The 18,056-nt window shown below is 48.4% G+C and overlaps 1 protein-coding gene across 1 annotated transcript in view; it reads left to right on the top strand.

Annotated features, from left to right (window-relative positions):
• Rapgef5 (Rap guanine nucleotide exchange factor 5) overlaps window positions 1-14,077 on the top strand; it is a 225,919-nt gene extending 211,842 nt beyond the window's left edge. The window contains 3 exon segments of the mRNA XM_040742315.1: window positions 2,195-2,259; window positions 6,508-6,562; window positions 10,090-14,077. Coding sequence (XP_040598249.1) covers window positions 2,195-2,259; window positions 6,508-6,562; window positions 10,090-10,208 — 239 coding nt within the window. The 3' untranslated portion in view covers window positions 10,209-14,077.
• Window positions 14,078-18,056: the final 3,979 nt, after the last annotated feature.

Below are 18,056 nucleotides of genomic sequence, written 5' to 3'. Positions count from 1 at the left end.
GTATCACGCCTACCACTGGGCACTTTTGAAATAAGCAACTTTAATTTTCGGGTGTTTTGATTGAATGGCTATTTGAACTATTTTAGGGTAACCAGTAGAATATTTAATGACGGGCCTCCCTCTGACTTCTATTTCAATTGCTTTCATTTAGAAGATGGGAAGAGGGTGAACTCGGGACCTGTGTGAGCTGGAGGGGTTAGACCTCCCATGGTTCCTGTGGTAATAGTAGCTCCTTCAGCTGCTAAAGCCTTCCTTCCCCTCATGCCAGGCTCTGCCCCTTCGTCACCTCCCCAGCTTCCTGTTCACCAGTCCACAGTAGCTTGAGACACACGTGTGCACGTACTCACACACACTCACACATACCCTCACACACTCACACACTCATACTTGCACACACTCTCACTCACACTCACACACTTATACTCACATACTCATTCATGCTCTGTCTCATACAAACTCACTCATACTCTCTCACACATACACACACTCATACTTGCACACACACTCACACTTATACTCACATACTCATACTCTCTCACACATACTCATACTCATTCATACTCTCTCTCACACACACACACTCATACTTGCACACACAGACACACATACTCACAGATGCTCACACACTTACACTCACATACTCATGCTCTCTCACACATACTCATACTCATTCATACTCTCTCTCACACACACACTCATACTTGCACACACAGACACACTCACACACTTATACTCACATACGCATACTCTCTCATACATGCACACACTCATACACACACTCATACTTGCACGCACACTCACTCACACTTAATGTCTATATATTTGCATTAGCCAGTGTAAGTGGGACTTGCTTTAGTGAAACCTTTATCTCTTGAGGAGTCCCTCTTTGCCAAAAGTGAAGGTTTTTTTTTTAAAATTTCGGTTTTGTTGTTGTTGTCTATTGTTTTTTGTTTGTTTCTTTGGGGCAGTGGGAAAAACCCAGGCCCTCACTACTAAACACAGGCATGGCCACTGAACTGGACCCCAGATCCTTGGCCGCTTTAAATCTAGCGAGTCTCAAACCAAATTTACCTTCCCTGTTTTATCTTCATCAGCCATGCTGCCTCTCTGCCAGGCAAATCACTCGTGATACTGATACACAGGCTTTGGCAGCCCAACTCTTTTAATTTCTCCATGATTTTTAATGTAAACTTGGAAAAGCTGAATCTAGACCGTTTTCACTAAAGCAAGTCCCATTTACACCGGCTAAGAGGGATTTTTTTTTCTAATGCAAATATATAGACATTAAGTCCCTGTCGCTTGTGAATATTCAGTTATTTTCTGGTCAGTCTTTTGGCCTGAAGTCACAATGGACCAATTAAATTACAAAAATTGCACTTGGTGTCGCACAATTTAAAACCGGCTCTTCTTCTCCATGAATGTAAACTAGTTCAGGAAAGCTACGCCACCCTATACACTTTTTTTAAAGAACAATCTTATTTATGTTTCCATCCCCCCATTCTCTCGACCTCCCTTACTTCCCACCGACCCCCCCTACCCACCGCCCCACCCACTCCCCAGGGATAGTGAGGCCCTCCATGGGAGATTATCAAAGTTCGTCACATCATTTGGGGGAGGGCCCAGGCCCTCCTTTCCATATCTGGGCTGCAATAGTAACCCTCCATAGGGAATGGGCTCCCACAGTCCATTTGTGATCTAGGGATAAACCCTGGCTTCACTGTTAGAGGTCCCTTAGACTGCCCAGGCCTCCTAGCTGGCACCCACGCTCAGAGGGCTTGGTTCAGTCCAGTGCTGGTTCCCCAGCTTTACGACTGGAGAGGCTGACTTTGATGCCCATGACTTGGTTACCACCCCTAGAGCCTTCGCCCAGTAGCTGATGGAAGCAGAAATAGGCACCCACGGCTGGAGCCAATCTCCCGGAATCCAGTTGCGAAGAGGGAGGAGAGACGATGAGCAAGGGAGCCAAGACTGTGCTAGAGAAACCCACAGAAATAGTTGACCTGACCTCATGAGAGCACGGAGACCCTCTACACTCTTATATCAGATGTTATATAGGTTCAGTTTCAAATCACCTTGTCAAACATGCTTAAGAAAAAAAAAAAAAAAAAGCATAGACTGCATTGTTCCTGAGCAATTTTGTTGCTTCACAATTTCTTCCTAATAGTGTATTTTATCTTTTTTTTTTAACTTGCAGATGTAACATTTATTCATGAAGGAAATAAAACGTTCCTGGATAATCTCGTCAATTTTGAAAAGCTGGTATGTAAACTTCATGGCTTCTCCCTCCCTCCCTCCCTCCCTCCCTCCCTCTCTCTCTCTCTCTCTCTCTCTGTCCTGCATGTTTTAGAATCAGAGCTCAGTTGTTTTGCCTGCTGCAGTGAAGCCCACATGGCAGTTAGTGGGAATGTGTAGGGATTTTTTTCAATTGTTTTATATTGTTCTGTGATCCCCCCCCAGAATCCCCCCAACCAGTGTTCCCGTTAGCAGGCAAAGTCTCAGTCACCAGAATTCTCAGCCTAAGTGTTTGGTACTTACAAATGACCACAGGGATACGAAGCTGTCAGTCATGATTTACTTTGTCTCCTGCCCCATGTTGTCTGTTTCAAATCACCAAAAGAGCGCTGTAGGGCTTGTGTGAAGATCCGGGGACATAGCATGCCACCAGCCTGGAAGTGTTCGTGGGGATGCAGGAAAGTCACTGTACTCCTTTCCCCTAAAGAGAATAGCGGCTACGTTCCTTGTGTGGTTTCTCCTCAGATCAGCAATGAAATAACGGTTCCATACAGGCTCTAATGGAAAGCATCATGGGATGTTTCTGACCACTGTTTCTACCCTCTTCAAGTGGTTTGAGGACCCGGCCACCATTACTATAGTTTCTTCTCTTTAGAAATGATATAAAAAAGGCCTGGGATATCTCAATATATGTTTCTGTTTAAATTAGAAACATGCATGCTTGACATGTCAATCCCAGCTCCCTCTCCCACCCCTCCTCCCTTGTTCCCCAGCCTCCCACCCAATCCCCTCATCACTCCCCAGGGAGGGTGAGGCCCTCCTTGTGGGGATCTCCAGAACCTGTCATTTCATCCAGGGCAGGACCTAAGCCCTTCCCCATGTGTCCAGGTTGAGAGACCATCCCTCCATGTAGAAATGTAGAATGGGCTCCCAGAGTTCATTGGTGTGCCATGGTAAACACTGATGATCTACTACCCAAGGCCCCAGAGATTTCTGAGGCCTCCTTACTGATGCTACATTCATGGAGTCTGGATAAGTCCCCTGTTGGCCTCTCAGGCATCAGTCTGGGCTTCAAGAGCTCCCCCTTATCCGGTCAGCTGTCTTTGTGGGTTTTACCAGCACGGTCATGACCCCTTTGCTCATCACTCCTCCATCTCTGTTACTGGGTTCCAGAAGTTCAGTTCAGTGTTTAGCTGTGGGTATCTGTCTCTGCTTCCATCAGTCACTGGATGAAGGTTCTAGGGTGGCATATAAGGTAGTCATCAATCTTATCATCAGGGAGGGGCCATTAATGTAGTCTCTCCACTATTGTTTAGTTTGCCAGTTGGTGTTATCCTTGTAGATCGCTGGAGATCTCACTAGTGTCAGCCCTCTCCTCAAACCTATAATGACTTGATCTATTATGGCATTTCTCATCCTGCTCTCCTCTATTCTTATCTCAATTCAACCTTCCTGCTCCCTCATGCCTTCTTCTCCCCTCCTCTTATCCCCCTCTCTTTTTCCTTGTCCCCTCTCCCCTCCCCCAATGTTCCTAATCTGCTCAGGAGATCTTGCCTCATTCCACTTCTCTGGGGTATCATGCATCTCTCTTAGGAACATCCCTGTTTCCCAGACTCACTGACACTGGGATTGTAGCCTGACACTCCCCTGATCCATATCTAAAATCTATGTATGAGTGAGTACATACCATGTTTGTCTTTTTGTGACTGGGTTACCTCACTCGGGATGATTTCTTCTAGTGCCATGCATTTGCCTGCAAATTTCAAGATTCCTTTGTTTTTTCTTTCCTCTGAGTAGTACTCCAGTGTGTAAATGTACCACATTTTCTCTATCCACTCTTTAGGTGAGGGGCATCTAGGTTGCTTCCAGTATCTAGCTATTACATATAATGCTGCTATGAACATAATGGAACAGGAATTCTTGTTGTGTGAATGGGAATCTTTTGGGTATATGCTTAAGAGTAGAATTGCTGAGTCTTGTGGTAGACTGATTCCCATTTTCCTGAGTAATCTCCATACTGATTTCCAAAGTGACTGTACAAGTTGGCACTCCCACCAGCAATGGACGAGTATTCCCCTTTTTCCACATCCTCTCCAACATAAACTGTCATTGGTGTTTTTGATTTTAGCCATTCTGACAGAAGTAAAATGTTGTTTTGATTTGCATTTCCCTAATGGCTAAGGATGTTGATCACTTTCTTAAGTGTCTCTCAGAAATTTTAGACTCCTTTATTGAGAATTCTCTATTTAGTTCAGTCCCCCACTTTTTAATTGGATCCTTTGGTGTTTTGGAGACTTGCTTCTTGAGTTCTTTGTAAATTTTGGAGATCAGCCCTCTGTCAGATGTGAAATTAAAAAACCTAGGATAGCCATGACAACTCTGCTCAACAAAGCAACGTCTGGAGGCATCACCATCCTTGACTTCAAGCTCTATTATAGAGCTATAGTCCTAAAAACAGCCTGGTATCAGCACATAAATAGACAGGTAGAGATTAATCCACAAACTTATGAACACCTGATTTTCGACAAAGAAGCTAAACTTATACAATGGGAAAAAGATAGTATCTTCAACAAATGGTGCTGGCATAACTGGATGCTGGCATGTAGAAGACTGCAGATAGACCCATATCTATGGCCATGCACAAAACTTAAGTCCAAATGGATCAAAAACCTCAACATAAATCCAGCCACACTGAACCTGTTAGAAGAGAAAGTGGGAGGCACCCTTGAACGAATTGGTACAGGAGACCACTTCCTGAGCATAACACCAGTAGCACAGACACTGAGATCGGCAATTAATAAATGGGACCTCCTGAAACTGAGAAGCTTCTGTAAGGCAAAGGACACAGCAAGACAAAAAGGCCCCCCACAGATTGGAAAAAGAACTTTTTTTTTAGAAAGACAAAAAAAAAATCAATTTCATATCATATTCAAGCCTGTGTTCCAGTCAGGAGCAGGAGAGCCTTCGTAGAGACAGTATTTTTAGAGAGTGTCTCTTAGCACTGAAGCTAAAATAGAGGATCATATTTCACAGTCATGAACCAATGGGACCTATGTGAATTAGCTTACGAGCAATCGGTTCCTCGAGGTGGATGTTAACTTGAGCGAGTCAGCAGATAACTCAGGGTGTTATCTTCATCTGGCTGACGCGGGCCAGCACATTAAATCAGACCACATGCAGATCCAGGAGCATTCCGTGAGTGCAGTAAGATTCCCATTGTTCCCTGGGCTAAGTCCCTTGCTGCCTCAGCAGCTTTAAATGTTTCCACCTCGAACCATGAGACGTTGAAGGAGCGGAGGGTCCTATCCTTTTCTTTCCTTCCCCCGATATTGCAAGCATGAGCTTTGACTGTGTCTGCCTCCTGTTTGGTCAGAAAACCCAGAGATGGGAATAGGGACTCAGATCTCTCAGATCTTATGTCAGCCCCAGCCTTTTCTGGGAACTGCGCAGGGTAAGAATTGCCGTGACACCACAGACTGAAACAACGGAAAATCTGTCCCGGGAATTGGGGTAGAATTTGGGGAAGGAAGTGTAACAAAACGTTCACACAGACGTGAGTCAGGTCTCATTTCCCCTTCAAGTGCCCTCTGACTGCCCCATGGTGAATTCTCCACCACGGAGGAGCATCAAATAAGCCAAGCTGTCGGTAGCCTGGGTTAATTTAATCAGACTTTCAGATTCAAATAGCGTTTCTGTCATTCCACTGGATCTTAAGTGAGAAGGTTTTAGCGTTAGCATTATTCTCTTAGCAATAACTCACCGTCTGTCATCTGTGGATGCTCCTGTGTCTGGCCTGTGCAGGCAGGCTGTGAAGACGGTGCTTGGAAGACCAGATAATGAATGGTGTTGATCATTGAATAATGGGATATTTGGATACTGATTTAAAATGAAGTAAGGAGTTCCTGGCATTCTCCTGAGGATAGGCCCTACTGTGACAACTGTTGTTATAATATTCTGGCCGCCGTACAAAGGGAACTATCCATAGTGGAGGTTAGTTCTTCCAAAGACGCTGTTTCCCAACATTGTGGAAAAGTGAACACGGCAGAGCGATCTAAAGGATTATTGTAGGGGACACAGGTATGAGATGAAGGGATCTTGTCCAAACCTGGTGGTGTAGGTCTGTGTAACCCCAGCTACTCAGGAGCCCAACACAGGAAGATTGGGAGTTCTAGGCCAGCTCTCCTCTCTTGCACCCAGAGGGTTGGGCTCCCCTGAAGGTGCTGCTGCTCCAGTGAGTGACCCTCCCGTTGCTGTCCTCCCTCTTCTGTCTTTCAGCACATGATCGCAGACACCGTCCGAACCCTGAGGCACTGCAGAACTAACCAGTTTGGTGAGTAGTCGAAGCTGGGGCGGAATGCCTACTGACTTCTCGGTAGGTCGTCGTGATGGACTGGGATTTATGACGCAGTCAGTGGCCCCAAATGTAAAGGGGGTCATGGCATGCATGTGTCGCTGTGAACGCTTTACTTACACTCTAGGGTTTTTTTATTGTGTCCCCTCACTGCATGCTGGGAATGGAGAGTAAGGCAGCAAGGTGTAGGAAGGTGTAGCAAGCAGGTCACTGCCCCCCCCCTTGTGCAAGCACACCTGTGCTGTCCTGATTGACTTGGGGCGGACGTCCGGACGGACGGATGGAAGTTCGCCCACCCGCCCGACTCCCTTCCCGCGTTTGTCTGCCTAGCCCCCCTCAGATTTACTGATGAGTTCAGCGGCATGACCCTGCCTCTAGTATCCTTGCTGGGAGACCTTCCTGGAACGGATGTGTGGTTTATTAGGGTGCCTGAAGTAGCCTTCCAGGGTTTTTCTTCTCTTCGACCCAAACTTCCTTTTATCCGCCGAAAAAGTTGTTGTTTGTTTGTTTGTTTTCTTCTGAGCACGTTTGAAGATTCCCTCTGAGACTACATATGCAGGGATATTTTTTTTCCATATTGAATCTCAGGCGTGTCTACCCTGTGTTTAAATGGCATTAGCATTTTGCAGGAACGGAGGAAATTGCCTTTACTGGGCAGCAGGAGCTTTACCTGGGCTTGCAGAGTCCTGCTTGTCCTAGTGAAACGAGCATCCTTATCCTCCCCGTTCTAGTGAACAGGCATCCTTATCCTCCCTGTCCTAGTGAACGGGCATCCTTATCCTCCCCGTCCTAGTGGAACAGGCATCCTTATCCTCCCCGTCCTAGTGGAACAGGCATCTTTATCCTCCCCGTCCTAGTGAACGGGCATCCTTAGTCCTGTAGGTGCAGAACCCACAACCAAGGCTCAGGGAAGCTAGCTCATGCAGTCCCGACTTCCTGGCCCAACCCAATGCTTTGCCCTGTGCTGATTCTACAGATATAAATAGGAATTTTGAGAGGGAGGGAGGGAGAAAGAGAGAGAGAGGGGAGAGAGAGAGAGAGAGAGAGAGAGAGAGAAGAGAGAGAGCTGGGTGATGATGGTGCACTCCTTTAATCCCAGCACTCAGGAGGCAGAGGCAGGCAGAACTCTGTGAGTTCGAGGCCAGCCTGGTCTACAGAGTGAGTTCCAGGACAGCCAGGGCAGTTACACAGAGAAACTCTGGAGAGATAGAGAGAGAAGGGAGGGGGAAAGGAAAGGAGGGAGGAGGGAACTGGAGAGATGCTTTCGGAAGTTAAGAATCCTTGCTGCTCTTGCAGAGGGCCATGGTCCGATTCCCAGCATGCACATGGTAACTCACAGCCATCTGTAACTCCACATCAAGGGGATCTGATGCCTCTGCCGATGTCTGGGGGCTCTTGCGTGCATATGGTACACGTACATATACTCAGGCACTCACGCATATGCATGAAATAAAGTAAATAAGCACAGTTGGATGGTTATCCGTCAAAGCTGAGCAACCTGGTAGAAATGGACCTTAGGTAACACATCTCCGTTACGGTTTGTTTCAGAAATACCGCATACATAGAGAGTTGGAGCACCGCCCCGGCCCCGGCCCCCCAAACCAAAGAAAGCACTCCTATTGTTTTCTATTTCTATCATGTGTTGCGCGTGGCCGTCAATAGTATCCCCCAGCAAAATCCACCTGGGAACCGAACCTCCTCCTGTGTGTACTACAAAGTGGAAAAGGGGAATTCTGAAGCACAGGACCTAATTCTCTTAAATATCCACTTCAGTTAATACCTTGCTTGATATGTACTTTATATGTACATATGTTTTCATCATGCCCACAAGCCCAAGGCAGCCTTAATAGAAAGAGCGATACTGTTGCCACAAAGTGCAGCCTTAATAGAAAGAGCGATACTGTTGCCACAAAGTGCAGCCTTAATAGAAAGAGCGATACTGTTGCCACAAAGGGTCCTTCGCATGCCCAGCATTGTGTCACTGATGGGTATACGCGTTCATATTTCTCCCATTGGCCTTTGCTTCCAAAGTGACCGCCAAATATTCAGCTAACTCTAAAACTGCCAGTGTGATTTACCACGGAACACTGGCTTGTGTGTGTTCTCCGTAAGGGCAAAGAGGGTCGTGCCGACATGGCTGACGGGGCTTGAACCTCCCACTCACCAGAGGACCCTGCATGTCCCAAATTAAAGGAGAAACTTAGCTGTCAGGTGTGCGTTCTTAAAATTAGGCTGTGACTAAATTACCTGACCTCCTTTTAACAATTTCTTCCTACGGGCCTCATTAGCCAATGTCAGTGTGTGGGATAAAGTAAAAAAACGTCACTCCAAACAGTTGTCAACTATGGGGCTCTACTCAAGTGTCCTCCACATGATTGTTAGGACCGTTCATTGTGACAACTTTTTTTGAATGCTTGCTATTGACAAACTTATCTGTACAGCCAGCCAGCCCACACCTAACTAGAAGTGGTTTCCCAGTGTCGTCCAGAAAGACATCCTAGAATTATAGCTTACCGGTCACGGTGATGATGCTGAACTTCCAGTGTTTATATGCTGAGGCCGGGAAGCTCAAGTGTTAGAAGCCGCCTGTGATAGACGGACGGCTCTTAAATTATCTTCTTACTAAACATATTTGTCATAGGAGAGGGAGACACTACTTTTCCCAGAAGTGCTGCAGTAAATGCTCCTTTTCTAGCCCACTTGCTTGGAGACTCACCGTGGCCCTGACGGTCAGCCCTCCTCTTCTCTATGTGGGTTCTTTTTCTTTGTTTGTTTCTTTTTTTTTTCCTGTGGTATTGGGCTTGCCCCATTGTCCGTGCACCTTATCTTAGGACCATCGTGAGCGTGGTCCCCGAGTGCGTGCTCATAGTCACAGCTCACTGCGGTCTGTCATGTGGTCTTTATATTCTTTTACCTCTCTGGATCGCCTTAATCCTCCTGGGTACTCTTTCACCCCTGTGTATATTTTGTGAACCCACTTTTTTCCTGTGGTACCTATTCTTTGTGGGGTTTTTTGTTTTGTTTTTCCTCTCCCAAAAATAAGGACACCAAAGAAGTACACAGAAACCTAAAATAGAAAGAAGCAAACATGAATAAATAATCTAGTAAGTAAAGCTGTTGAGTTCAGACGCTGGTTCCTAACAGAGATGTACCAGTCACACACGGGTGCCTAAGGACTTGCACTCGGGAGGCAGAGAGGCAGAGTCAGGCGGATCTCTGTGAGTTCAAGGTTGGCCTGGCCTGTGGAGCCAGTGCCAGGACTGCACGGCGAACCCCTGTGAAGGGTGACAGTGTGCCATCCAAGTCGTGTGCTAGGTGTGGAGGGATGCCTTGCCAGCCAGCCTGCCTGATCTGAAGTTGTCCATCTCTGGGGACAAGGACGCTGCTTCTCGCACTAACCTACTTTAAACCCTTGCATGGGCTTTACTGCGCTTAAAAGTAGCGAGGCCACAACTGTCCCCATGACACTGATCACTTGTTCTCCACCCCCTCCCTCTGAAAACTAGGAAGCGACATGTCTCCAAAGGAGCAGCAAGAGCTGAGGTCCTATGTCAGCCACCTGTACGTCATCGACAGCCAGCAGGCCCTGTTCGAGCTCTCTCACAGGCTGGAGCCCCGGGCGTGAGCCGTGCCGATCTGTCCTGGGACTGAGAGTGAAGGGAAGGTCTCCACGTCAGCAAGGGTTGCTCCCTGTGAGGAAAAGAGGTTGTTGAGTTTTATCAGCACAGCCAGGTGCAGGAAAGCCAGCCCAAAGCAAGCTTGGGAAGTGGTGTCAGCCACCTGAGGCAGGGGAATGCCCCTCTCCTGCCCACCTCTGCTGTCAGTGAGAAGATGGGAAGAGCCAGAGCATCCTGGGAGTAGGGTCTCTCTCGTGATGGTGATTTCAGTCTGGTCCGAGTCTCTGCTTGCGGTGTGACCGCATTAAGAGAAGACACGCCTGGATGTACAGCAGCCAGTTTTTTTTTGTTTGTTTGTTTTATTTCGTCTTTTCAGTAAGATTGTGCAGGAAGGACCACCACTCTGCCTGCCTCACCTTGCTGCCTATGGGCCACAAAGAGATGGAGAATGCCTGAAGACAGTGAGAGCATCTCCAGATGGCCCGGGCCTGGGAGAGGCCTCTACAGCTAGAAACTGGGCATCACCCTGGCAGGCGCGTCCTGCTGTGCAACTAAGAGATGCCTTGCACACTCTCCTTTGCATCCACAATCACTTACCGACACAAGCACAGATGCAACTAGTTTCTATACCACTGATGCACTCCCGAAGGCAAGGCAGACTGAGTTTCTCATCCAATGAGGAGCGTGGCATCATTCAATTCCTGGGAACTGACCTCACATTTTTTTGTTGTTGTTGCTGCTGCCGTTATCGAGCGCAACATGATTTTTGGGAAAAACCACGGGGCCAAGATCGTGGGTGCTCGGTGTCCACTTACTGGGGTCACGGAGCTGTGCCTGATGCAGCCTTGGTGTCTGGCACAAACTCCACCAGGTTCCCTGCCCTCAGAATTCAGAATGTCCATCGGTGGGGGGAGGGAGAGCAAAGCTGAACACATAGAGCTTAGCGGTTGGGCTTAACGGTCTCTCGGCAATTGAGAGGAATCCAGAAATGCCTAAGATCTGACGGAGTTGGAGAGTCGTCGGGAGCCCCGTAGTCCACTTCCCAAGCAAAGCCAGAGTCTTTCTGCAATTTGCCTTTTTCCTTTCATTCTTTGTTTTATACAAATCGGGCCTCGTGTACCAAATAAGACCTCTTGGGGATCCTCAAGGACTGGCGAGAGATTTTCCTGATCCCTTGAGTAAGCAAAGAGCTTGTGGCCAGACCTGCCTGCCCTCCCCGTAGCTGTTCACTTCAGTGCGCAAGTTCCCGTCTGATGTATTAGACCCCTGTATTCCCAGCCGTGGGTATGGGTGTGTTCCTCACACCCCTGAAGGGGCTGGCTGGCGAGCACCAACACAGACCGGCTTACGGCTCTCTTCAGCACTTCGAGAACTCTCACGACTCAGGTCTAAGGTCTGCCGATTTCTCTCTTGACTCCTTTGACAGCTGTGCTGTTTCCTGGTCTTGGGGCCACGGTGAGCCTGAGAGACCTCTAGGAGGAACCATATGGGGGAAAAAATTAGGGGGGTAGAGCTTTCAAAGAGATCCTATCTGGTCCGGTGCATAAATTTTCAGCCCCGGAAGCTTACAGGGTGCCGTAGAAAACACTGTGGCTCACTGAGGACTGTGAGAGCCAGTAGTTGAGACCAGGGTCGGGGGGACGAAAAGCAGGCTTTCTTGATGAGTCCCCGTGCACAAGCACTCACAAAACCCTTGGCAGTGTCTGAGAGAGCAACACAGACTCACAACAGCACAAACACTCGTGTCTTCCCTCCAAGCTAGCCACCGGGAATTGGGCTGGTCGAAACCACACTGGGCCGTTTGATACCGTCCTACGCTCTGACTTGATGTTTTGACATCAGCTCCAAAGCGGAACCTTTACCTTTAGAACTCACTGCAGCTAGAGATCCGTTTTGGTGGAACACACGCCTGTCAAGGCCCCAGCTCAGCTGGGCTTACGCAAGCCAGCCAAGCCAGCCAGCCTTGCCTGCCTCTGTGCCGGGCACACTTAGAAAACCCTGCAGGAGATGAATGGGAACAGGCCAGGAGAGCCTGGGTGAGGCTGCTCTTCCCCCAAGCGAAAGCCAGGTGCAATTTGTTTCTCCCCTTTCTGTCTCCCGGATATCTAAAAAAAAAAATCTCTGAATCTTCTTCAGCCTTAATGCCTGCTTCTAGGGCTCTCTCAGGCAGCCGACTTAGGGACCTCAGGAGCTTCGCAGAAGAACCTTAAATCCGAATGAATGAATGAATGAAAGTTCCGGAATTGTCACAGACCCTGTGTGTCCTGCAGGGAACTCTTACTAAGGCAGCTGAGCACTGTGGAAGTGTGCAGAGGGATCCGCAGCACCCCCCATGCCCGGGATGACCCGGTTCCTTCTCCACAGCCTTCCTCGGGGCCTCCCCAGAATCAGTATTGCTGCAGGTGGACCAGGAGACGTCCAGGGTCTCTATTCCAACTCCCCCTTGCGTTCTCATGACGACATAGATCTCCAACCCCCTACCTCCTTAAGCACTGTATAATTGGGGTCTTCCCCAGTTGAGTGATGTCTAGACCTGTTTTTAAGAGCACAGCCCTCTAGGGGGCGCCTGTGGGTTCTTGGATCCCGTTCCTGCAAAAGCAGCCCCATGAGCCAGTTAGCTCAGGAGGCGGGAGGCACAAGAGTTCATCTAGGGAAAGTCGCCGGCTTCCCAAATGTTTTAAAGGAATTTGCACGCACATTTGCAGACGCTCCATAGCCTGCAGGTTTGAGACCCACTTGCAGTCTACGTAGTTGCCAAACGGTTAGAGTAGCACACAGTATAGCCCACATTCACTGGTTTTTTTTTTTTTATAGTCTCCTTAATTGCGTTGGGAATAAATTCCTTCTCCTGCTCCAGTGTCTACAAGCAAGTAGCTTGGCACATACCCTGCAGTTAAAAGGCATGAGACTAAAACCCCACACATAGTTTGCAGGGAGGAATCTCCTAGTTGCACACTCACTCACCTGGGTGAAGGGTAAGTGGTAAAGACAGGTGGTTGATTGGGTAGACTTCTGGGCCTGGAGCTGGCTAACCCTTGGCGCTGCCTAAGTCCCAGCCCCGTGGTTTTGCCACAGGCAGGACATGCACCATCAGTCCTGCACTAAATGGCCCCACCCACCCAAGCTTTTCAGAATTACGCAAAAAAGAAAAAAATCAATGCTGTTTGGAAGACAAGAGCCACGGCAGCTGTCCAGCATAGGATTTCTTCTCAACTTCAAAGACGTGTCCTTGAAATTTCAGCCTGCTCATGCCTGAGTGGGCCGGTTTTGCTCTAGAGAAAACGCATTTTGAAGAAAAATAAAATTGCCAAAAAAAAAAAGTCAGATGAAATGTTACTACTGTATAAAGCAAAGCTGTATATATACTAAGCATTTTTAGCAGAGTAATATTTATTTGCATAGCCTATTTATTGTACTAGTATTACACTGTTGTTAAATACCAGGCTGAAATCAATGACCAGAAGCAAGGACTCTTCTTGCCTTTGGGTGTCCCGTTGCTTAGGACTGCTGTGACATTGTCAGCTTGCGATAACAATTAGAAGATAGAAAGCCCACGATCCGGGCGTCTACCTAACTTCTCAGGGACTACACCTCGTAGTTTTCCACCGTTCTAAGAAGCGCTGGTAAATATGAAGCGTTTGTTGAGTTACCAGACTGCCATTGATAGTGTTTGCTTTCTCACGGTTCACGCTCTCTGCCTCTGTGTATATGACTGTGCTGTGTATTTATCAAAGTAGGAAGCAATAATTTATATGTAAAAAAAATGGCCAAGCAATATAAGGTTAAAACTTACATAAGTAACCATTACCTTATCTTGTATTTTCAAGTGTTTCTTTTTTAACCTGCTTTTCCAAATATAAGACTATGTTAAACATCACCGCTTGTGCCTGGACTCTTCTTCCTTGCGTGCCTGTGGCCTGGGTTCCAGCGCCATCTGGTGCTCGGTCTAGAACTCAGGTTTCCTCGCCGAAAGAGCTGCAGGTAGGTGAAGAGCTAAGGAAAACCCAGTGGCCTACCCGGCTACTGCACCCAAGCACGGCAGAGACGAAACACCACCCGCTGGAATCACACCAGGGATCGAAATCTGAGCCTTGGAGAATCCCACAGACACTGCTGCCACCCAGACTAGAGTAGAACTGGGGATAAAGAGAATTACCAGGCCTAGTGAGTCCTATGCCGGGGTGGAGGAGCTGATGGGTGGAGCCCTGGAGGACTCCTCTGAAGGTGCTCAGTGGGAGGACTCTGATGGTGCTCAGTGGGAGGACTCCAATGACAGTGCTCAAGGGGACGACTCCGACTCAGTGGAAGGACTCTGATGGTGCTCAGTGGGAGGACTCCGATGACAGTGCTCAGTGGGAGGACTCCTCTAATGGTGCTCAGTGGGAGGAGTCTGATGGTGGTGCTCAGTGGGAGGACTCTGATGACGGTGCTCAGTGGGACGGCTGTCTGCCAGCACTGTGGGCTCTGTCAGTGTTTCAGGCCTTCTGCATCATTCCCTGACACACTCAGCGTCCCGCTTGTCAAAACTCAAGATGGCCTGTGGCATGTGGCATCCCCCTCCCCCCACGGGAGTGTTAATATGCCTCGCCGTGTTGAGCTCTGGAATGCCCAGGGGTCTTGTTCAGTCTGGTGAAGAGCAGGAGTGAAGGTGTAGCCTAAGTTTTGCAGGAAACGGCGTTTTCCGCAGCGACTGTACCACAAGGAGCTCCACACCACCCCGGAGGAAAATGTCTAGCCTGGGTCTTAGAGCTAAGGCAAAAATAGACGGAGCTCCAACTCAGGAACACCTTTAGAAAAGCAGACAGCGCTGCCCATTAGAAACCACCAAGACTTGGCAGCTGCTTGTCACTCGGCAGAATTTATCCTAACTGACTAATTCAGTCTCCCAAGACTCTTCTCAATGGACTTCCCTTTGCCTTAGACCAGTGTTTCCCAACCTTCCCAATGCTGCAACCCTTTAATAAATTCTTCATGTTGCGGTGACCTTTCCTCCCCACCCCGCAATCATAAACCTATTTTCACTGGTACTTCGTAGCTGTAAATGTGCCACTGTTAGGAATTGTTACATAAACGTCTTTTCTGATAGTCTTAGGTGACCCCCTGTGAAAGGGTTGTTCCACACCCAAAATGGCCATGACCCACGGTTGAGAACCTACCTCTGCCGTAGACCACTGGCAGGTCACATTAGCTTTGCAGCTGCTAATGGACTGTGTCTGTGCGGCGTACTTGTCTTTACGTGAGAAAAGGTACAATGATCTGAAGAAGCGTTTCCTTAGTTAAATTGAAAGTCACCGGGAGTTATTAGCTCATCTACACAAGGAGAAATGGGAGGGCTGGACAAGGGACAGTGTTCTGTGACACAGCAGTTGGGAGCAGAGACAGGTGTTTACTTTAAGGTCTTAACCCTGGTCACATTGTCACCTCCGGCTTGGGGTCTCCCACACAGGCTTCTCCCAGAATCATCTGTGCGGGAGACAAGAGTGGACAGCCCTGAGCTCCAGATTTGGGAGGAAGAGGAGGAGAGGCCAGTGTCAGTTGGAAAGGGTCCTACCTGATGTCCTCTGGTTCCGGTTAGAAGGGGGGCCTAGAGGAACTAGCTTCAACAGGAGAGAGAACCAACCCTGTGCTCTTCTTTCAAGTCAACAAATCTCGAAACTAAATTTGTGGTCCTGACCACGGTGACCTCGTTGCAGAATGGACTTTAGGGCAGCGGTCTCAGTGTTGGGTCCCATTCTTGGAGGTCTCCCCCAAGGAGTGGTGTCCACTTCCCTTCAGAAGTTACTTGAAACAGGGGAGGTTCCTACGGTACTAGGTTTGCTGAGTATCCTGCAGGGACGCGTCTCTGCTACTGGAGGCTGCTGGAATTTCGATGACCTAAACAGAACAAGCTGTTGTTTTCCCACGCACAGGAAAAGCACACCCGGCGTGGCAGATGGTTGCCGTGGAATAGTCCTTTTGCACACTGTGAAAGGTGTTTTGCTCTCGTTGCTAATAAAGAGCTGACTGGCCAATAGCTGGGCAGGAAATAGCTGGGCAGGAGGAGGTTAGGAGGGAGAGCCAGACTGAGAGAATGCTGGGCAGAAGGACAGAGTCACCAGCCAGACACAGAGGAAGCAGGAGATAAAAATGCCCAGCTGAAGAAAGTTACCACCGCGTGGCAGGCAGAGTGTAGATAAGAAATATGGGTTAAGTTGAAAGAGCTGGTTAGTGGCAAGCCTAAGCCATCACCAAAGCATTTATAATTATTAATAAGTCTCTGTGGTTGGTTATTTGGGAGTTAACAGGCAGGATAAAAACCTCCACCTATGAATGGTGCAGAACCAGCCGAGGTCGGTAACAGGGACTCAAAACTTACTTCTTGGTTTTATCTCTCTAATGGTGACTTGTGTTTGCTAAGGAGGAACAGGGACTATGTTTTACCCCCTGCTATAGTTCCTAGTTACCCCTCCCTCTTCCAGGACCTGGGTCTTCCAAGATTCAGGAGGGCTCCCTGAGTTCAGCTTTGTGTGCACAGGGTCACTGCTGCTTTCTCACCGGAGGGAGCTCTGAGGCCACTCCCCGAGCCCATCGCAATTACCCATCTGGAGTAGAACTTTCCGGTTTCCTGTCACGTGTACTTTCACAAGAGGGTTGAAATAGCTGTGGCTGCCCACCCGCCCCACCCCACCCCTATGAGGGGAACATTTCACTGATGGGGAAGTCCTGTGTATATGTCAATAAAGCACTGTTGGCCAGTAGGGAAGCAAGATAGGTGGGACTAGGAATTGAGGAGGATTCTGGGAAAGAGGCACAGGCAGACATCATGTAGCGGCCATAGGAGTAAGAGGTCCAGACCCTTTCTCTGGTAAGAGAAATACTGATTAACAATTACGAGATTAAATACTTAGGTCGGAGATAGCCAGTAAGAAACAAGCAAGGCCAACAGCTTCATAATTAATATAGCCTCCTGTGTGTTCATTTGGGACTGATGCGGCTCTGGATCCAGACTGGCGGGAAGGCTTCACTCCACATTTCACATTCTCTGATGCCTAACCACACATTATCAACATTTATTTCCCGGTGCTGCCTCACCGAATGGAAGATGCCGATGGACCTGGGAATTCGTCCTGGGAAGAGAACAGGTGCCGGCATGGGGGTTTCCCAGCATCTTGGGAGTTTCCAGCGTGAAGGGGGTACTGGACTTGCCAGGAACTCCTGGCTGGCTTTTCTTCACCGGAAACATCCTGCGAGGCAGCCCCAGGTTTGGACACTAGCCTGCCGTCCTGTCCATGAGACATTCTGAGTCTCTATGCCCTTCTGCTCATGGGCAGGGTCCAAGGTGTGTCAGCATGGTTGGAGTCTAATTTCCCATCCATAACCTTTGGAGAAAATCCCTGGAGTATTCACTTTGTTCAGGGTCCTGACGAAGTGCAAACGCATGGCACGTTCCAACCACACAGAAGGACTGAAGTCTTTTGTTCGAAACAGAGTTTCTCTGTATGTCTTTGGCTGTCCTGGAGCTCGATCTGATCTATAGACCAGGCTGGCTTTGAACTCACAGAGATCTGCCTGCCTCCGCCTCCCCAGTGCTGGGATTAAAGGTCTGCTGAAGGCAAGTTTAAAGGAGCCCACAAGACCCAGATAAATAATTAACGGGTATTTATTAGGGAAGCACTTCCACAATGAACGGTAAATATCCACTGCGGTCTTCCTATTCCTGAAGATGCCGTCTCTGGGATCTCTGGGTCTCCGACTACCATCCAAAAGCATGAGCCAACCCCTCCTCTTCCTTGTAAAGGGTCATGTCTGCACACCTGAAGCCACAACCCTAGGATGCAGCCACCACAGCAAGTCTATTGAGTGAAGCCTTTTCCTTG

Source organism: Mesocricetus auratus, unplaced genomic scaffold, assembly GCF_017639785.1.
Source record: "Mesocricetus auratus isolate SY011 unplaced genomic scaffold, BCM_Maur_2.0 Super-Scaffold_15014, whole genome shotgun sequence".
Classification (NCBI taxonomy): domain Eukaryota; kingdom Metazoa; phylum Chordata; class Mammalia; order Rodentia; family Cricetidae; genus Mesocricetus; species Mesocricetus auratus.
This window is presented reverse-complemented; position numbering and strand designations above follow the sequence as displayed.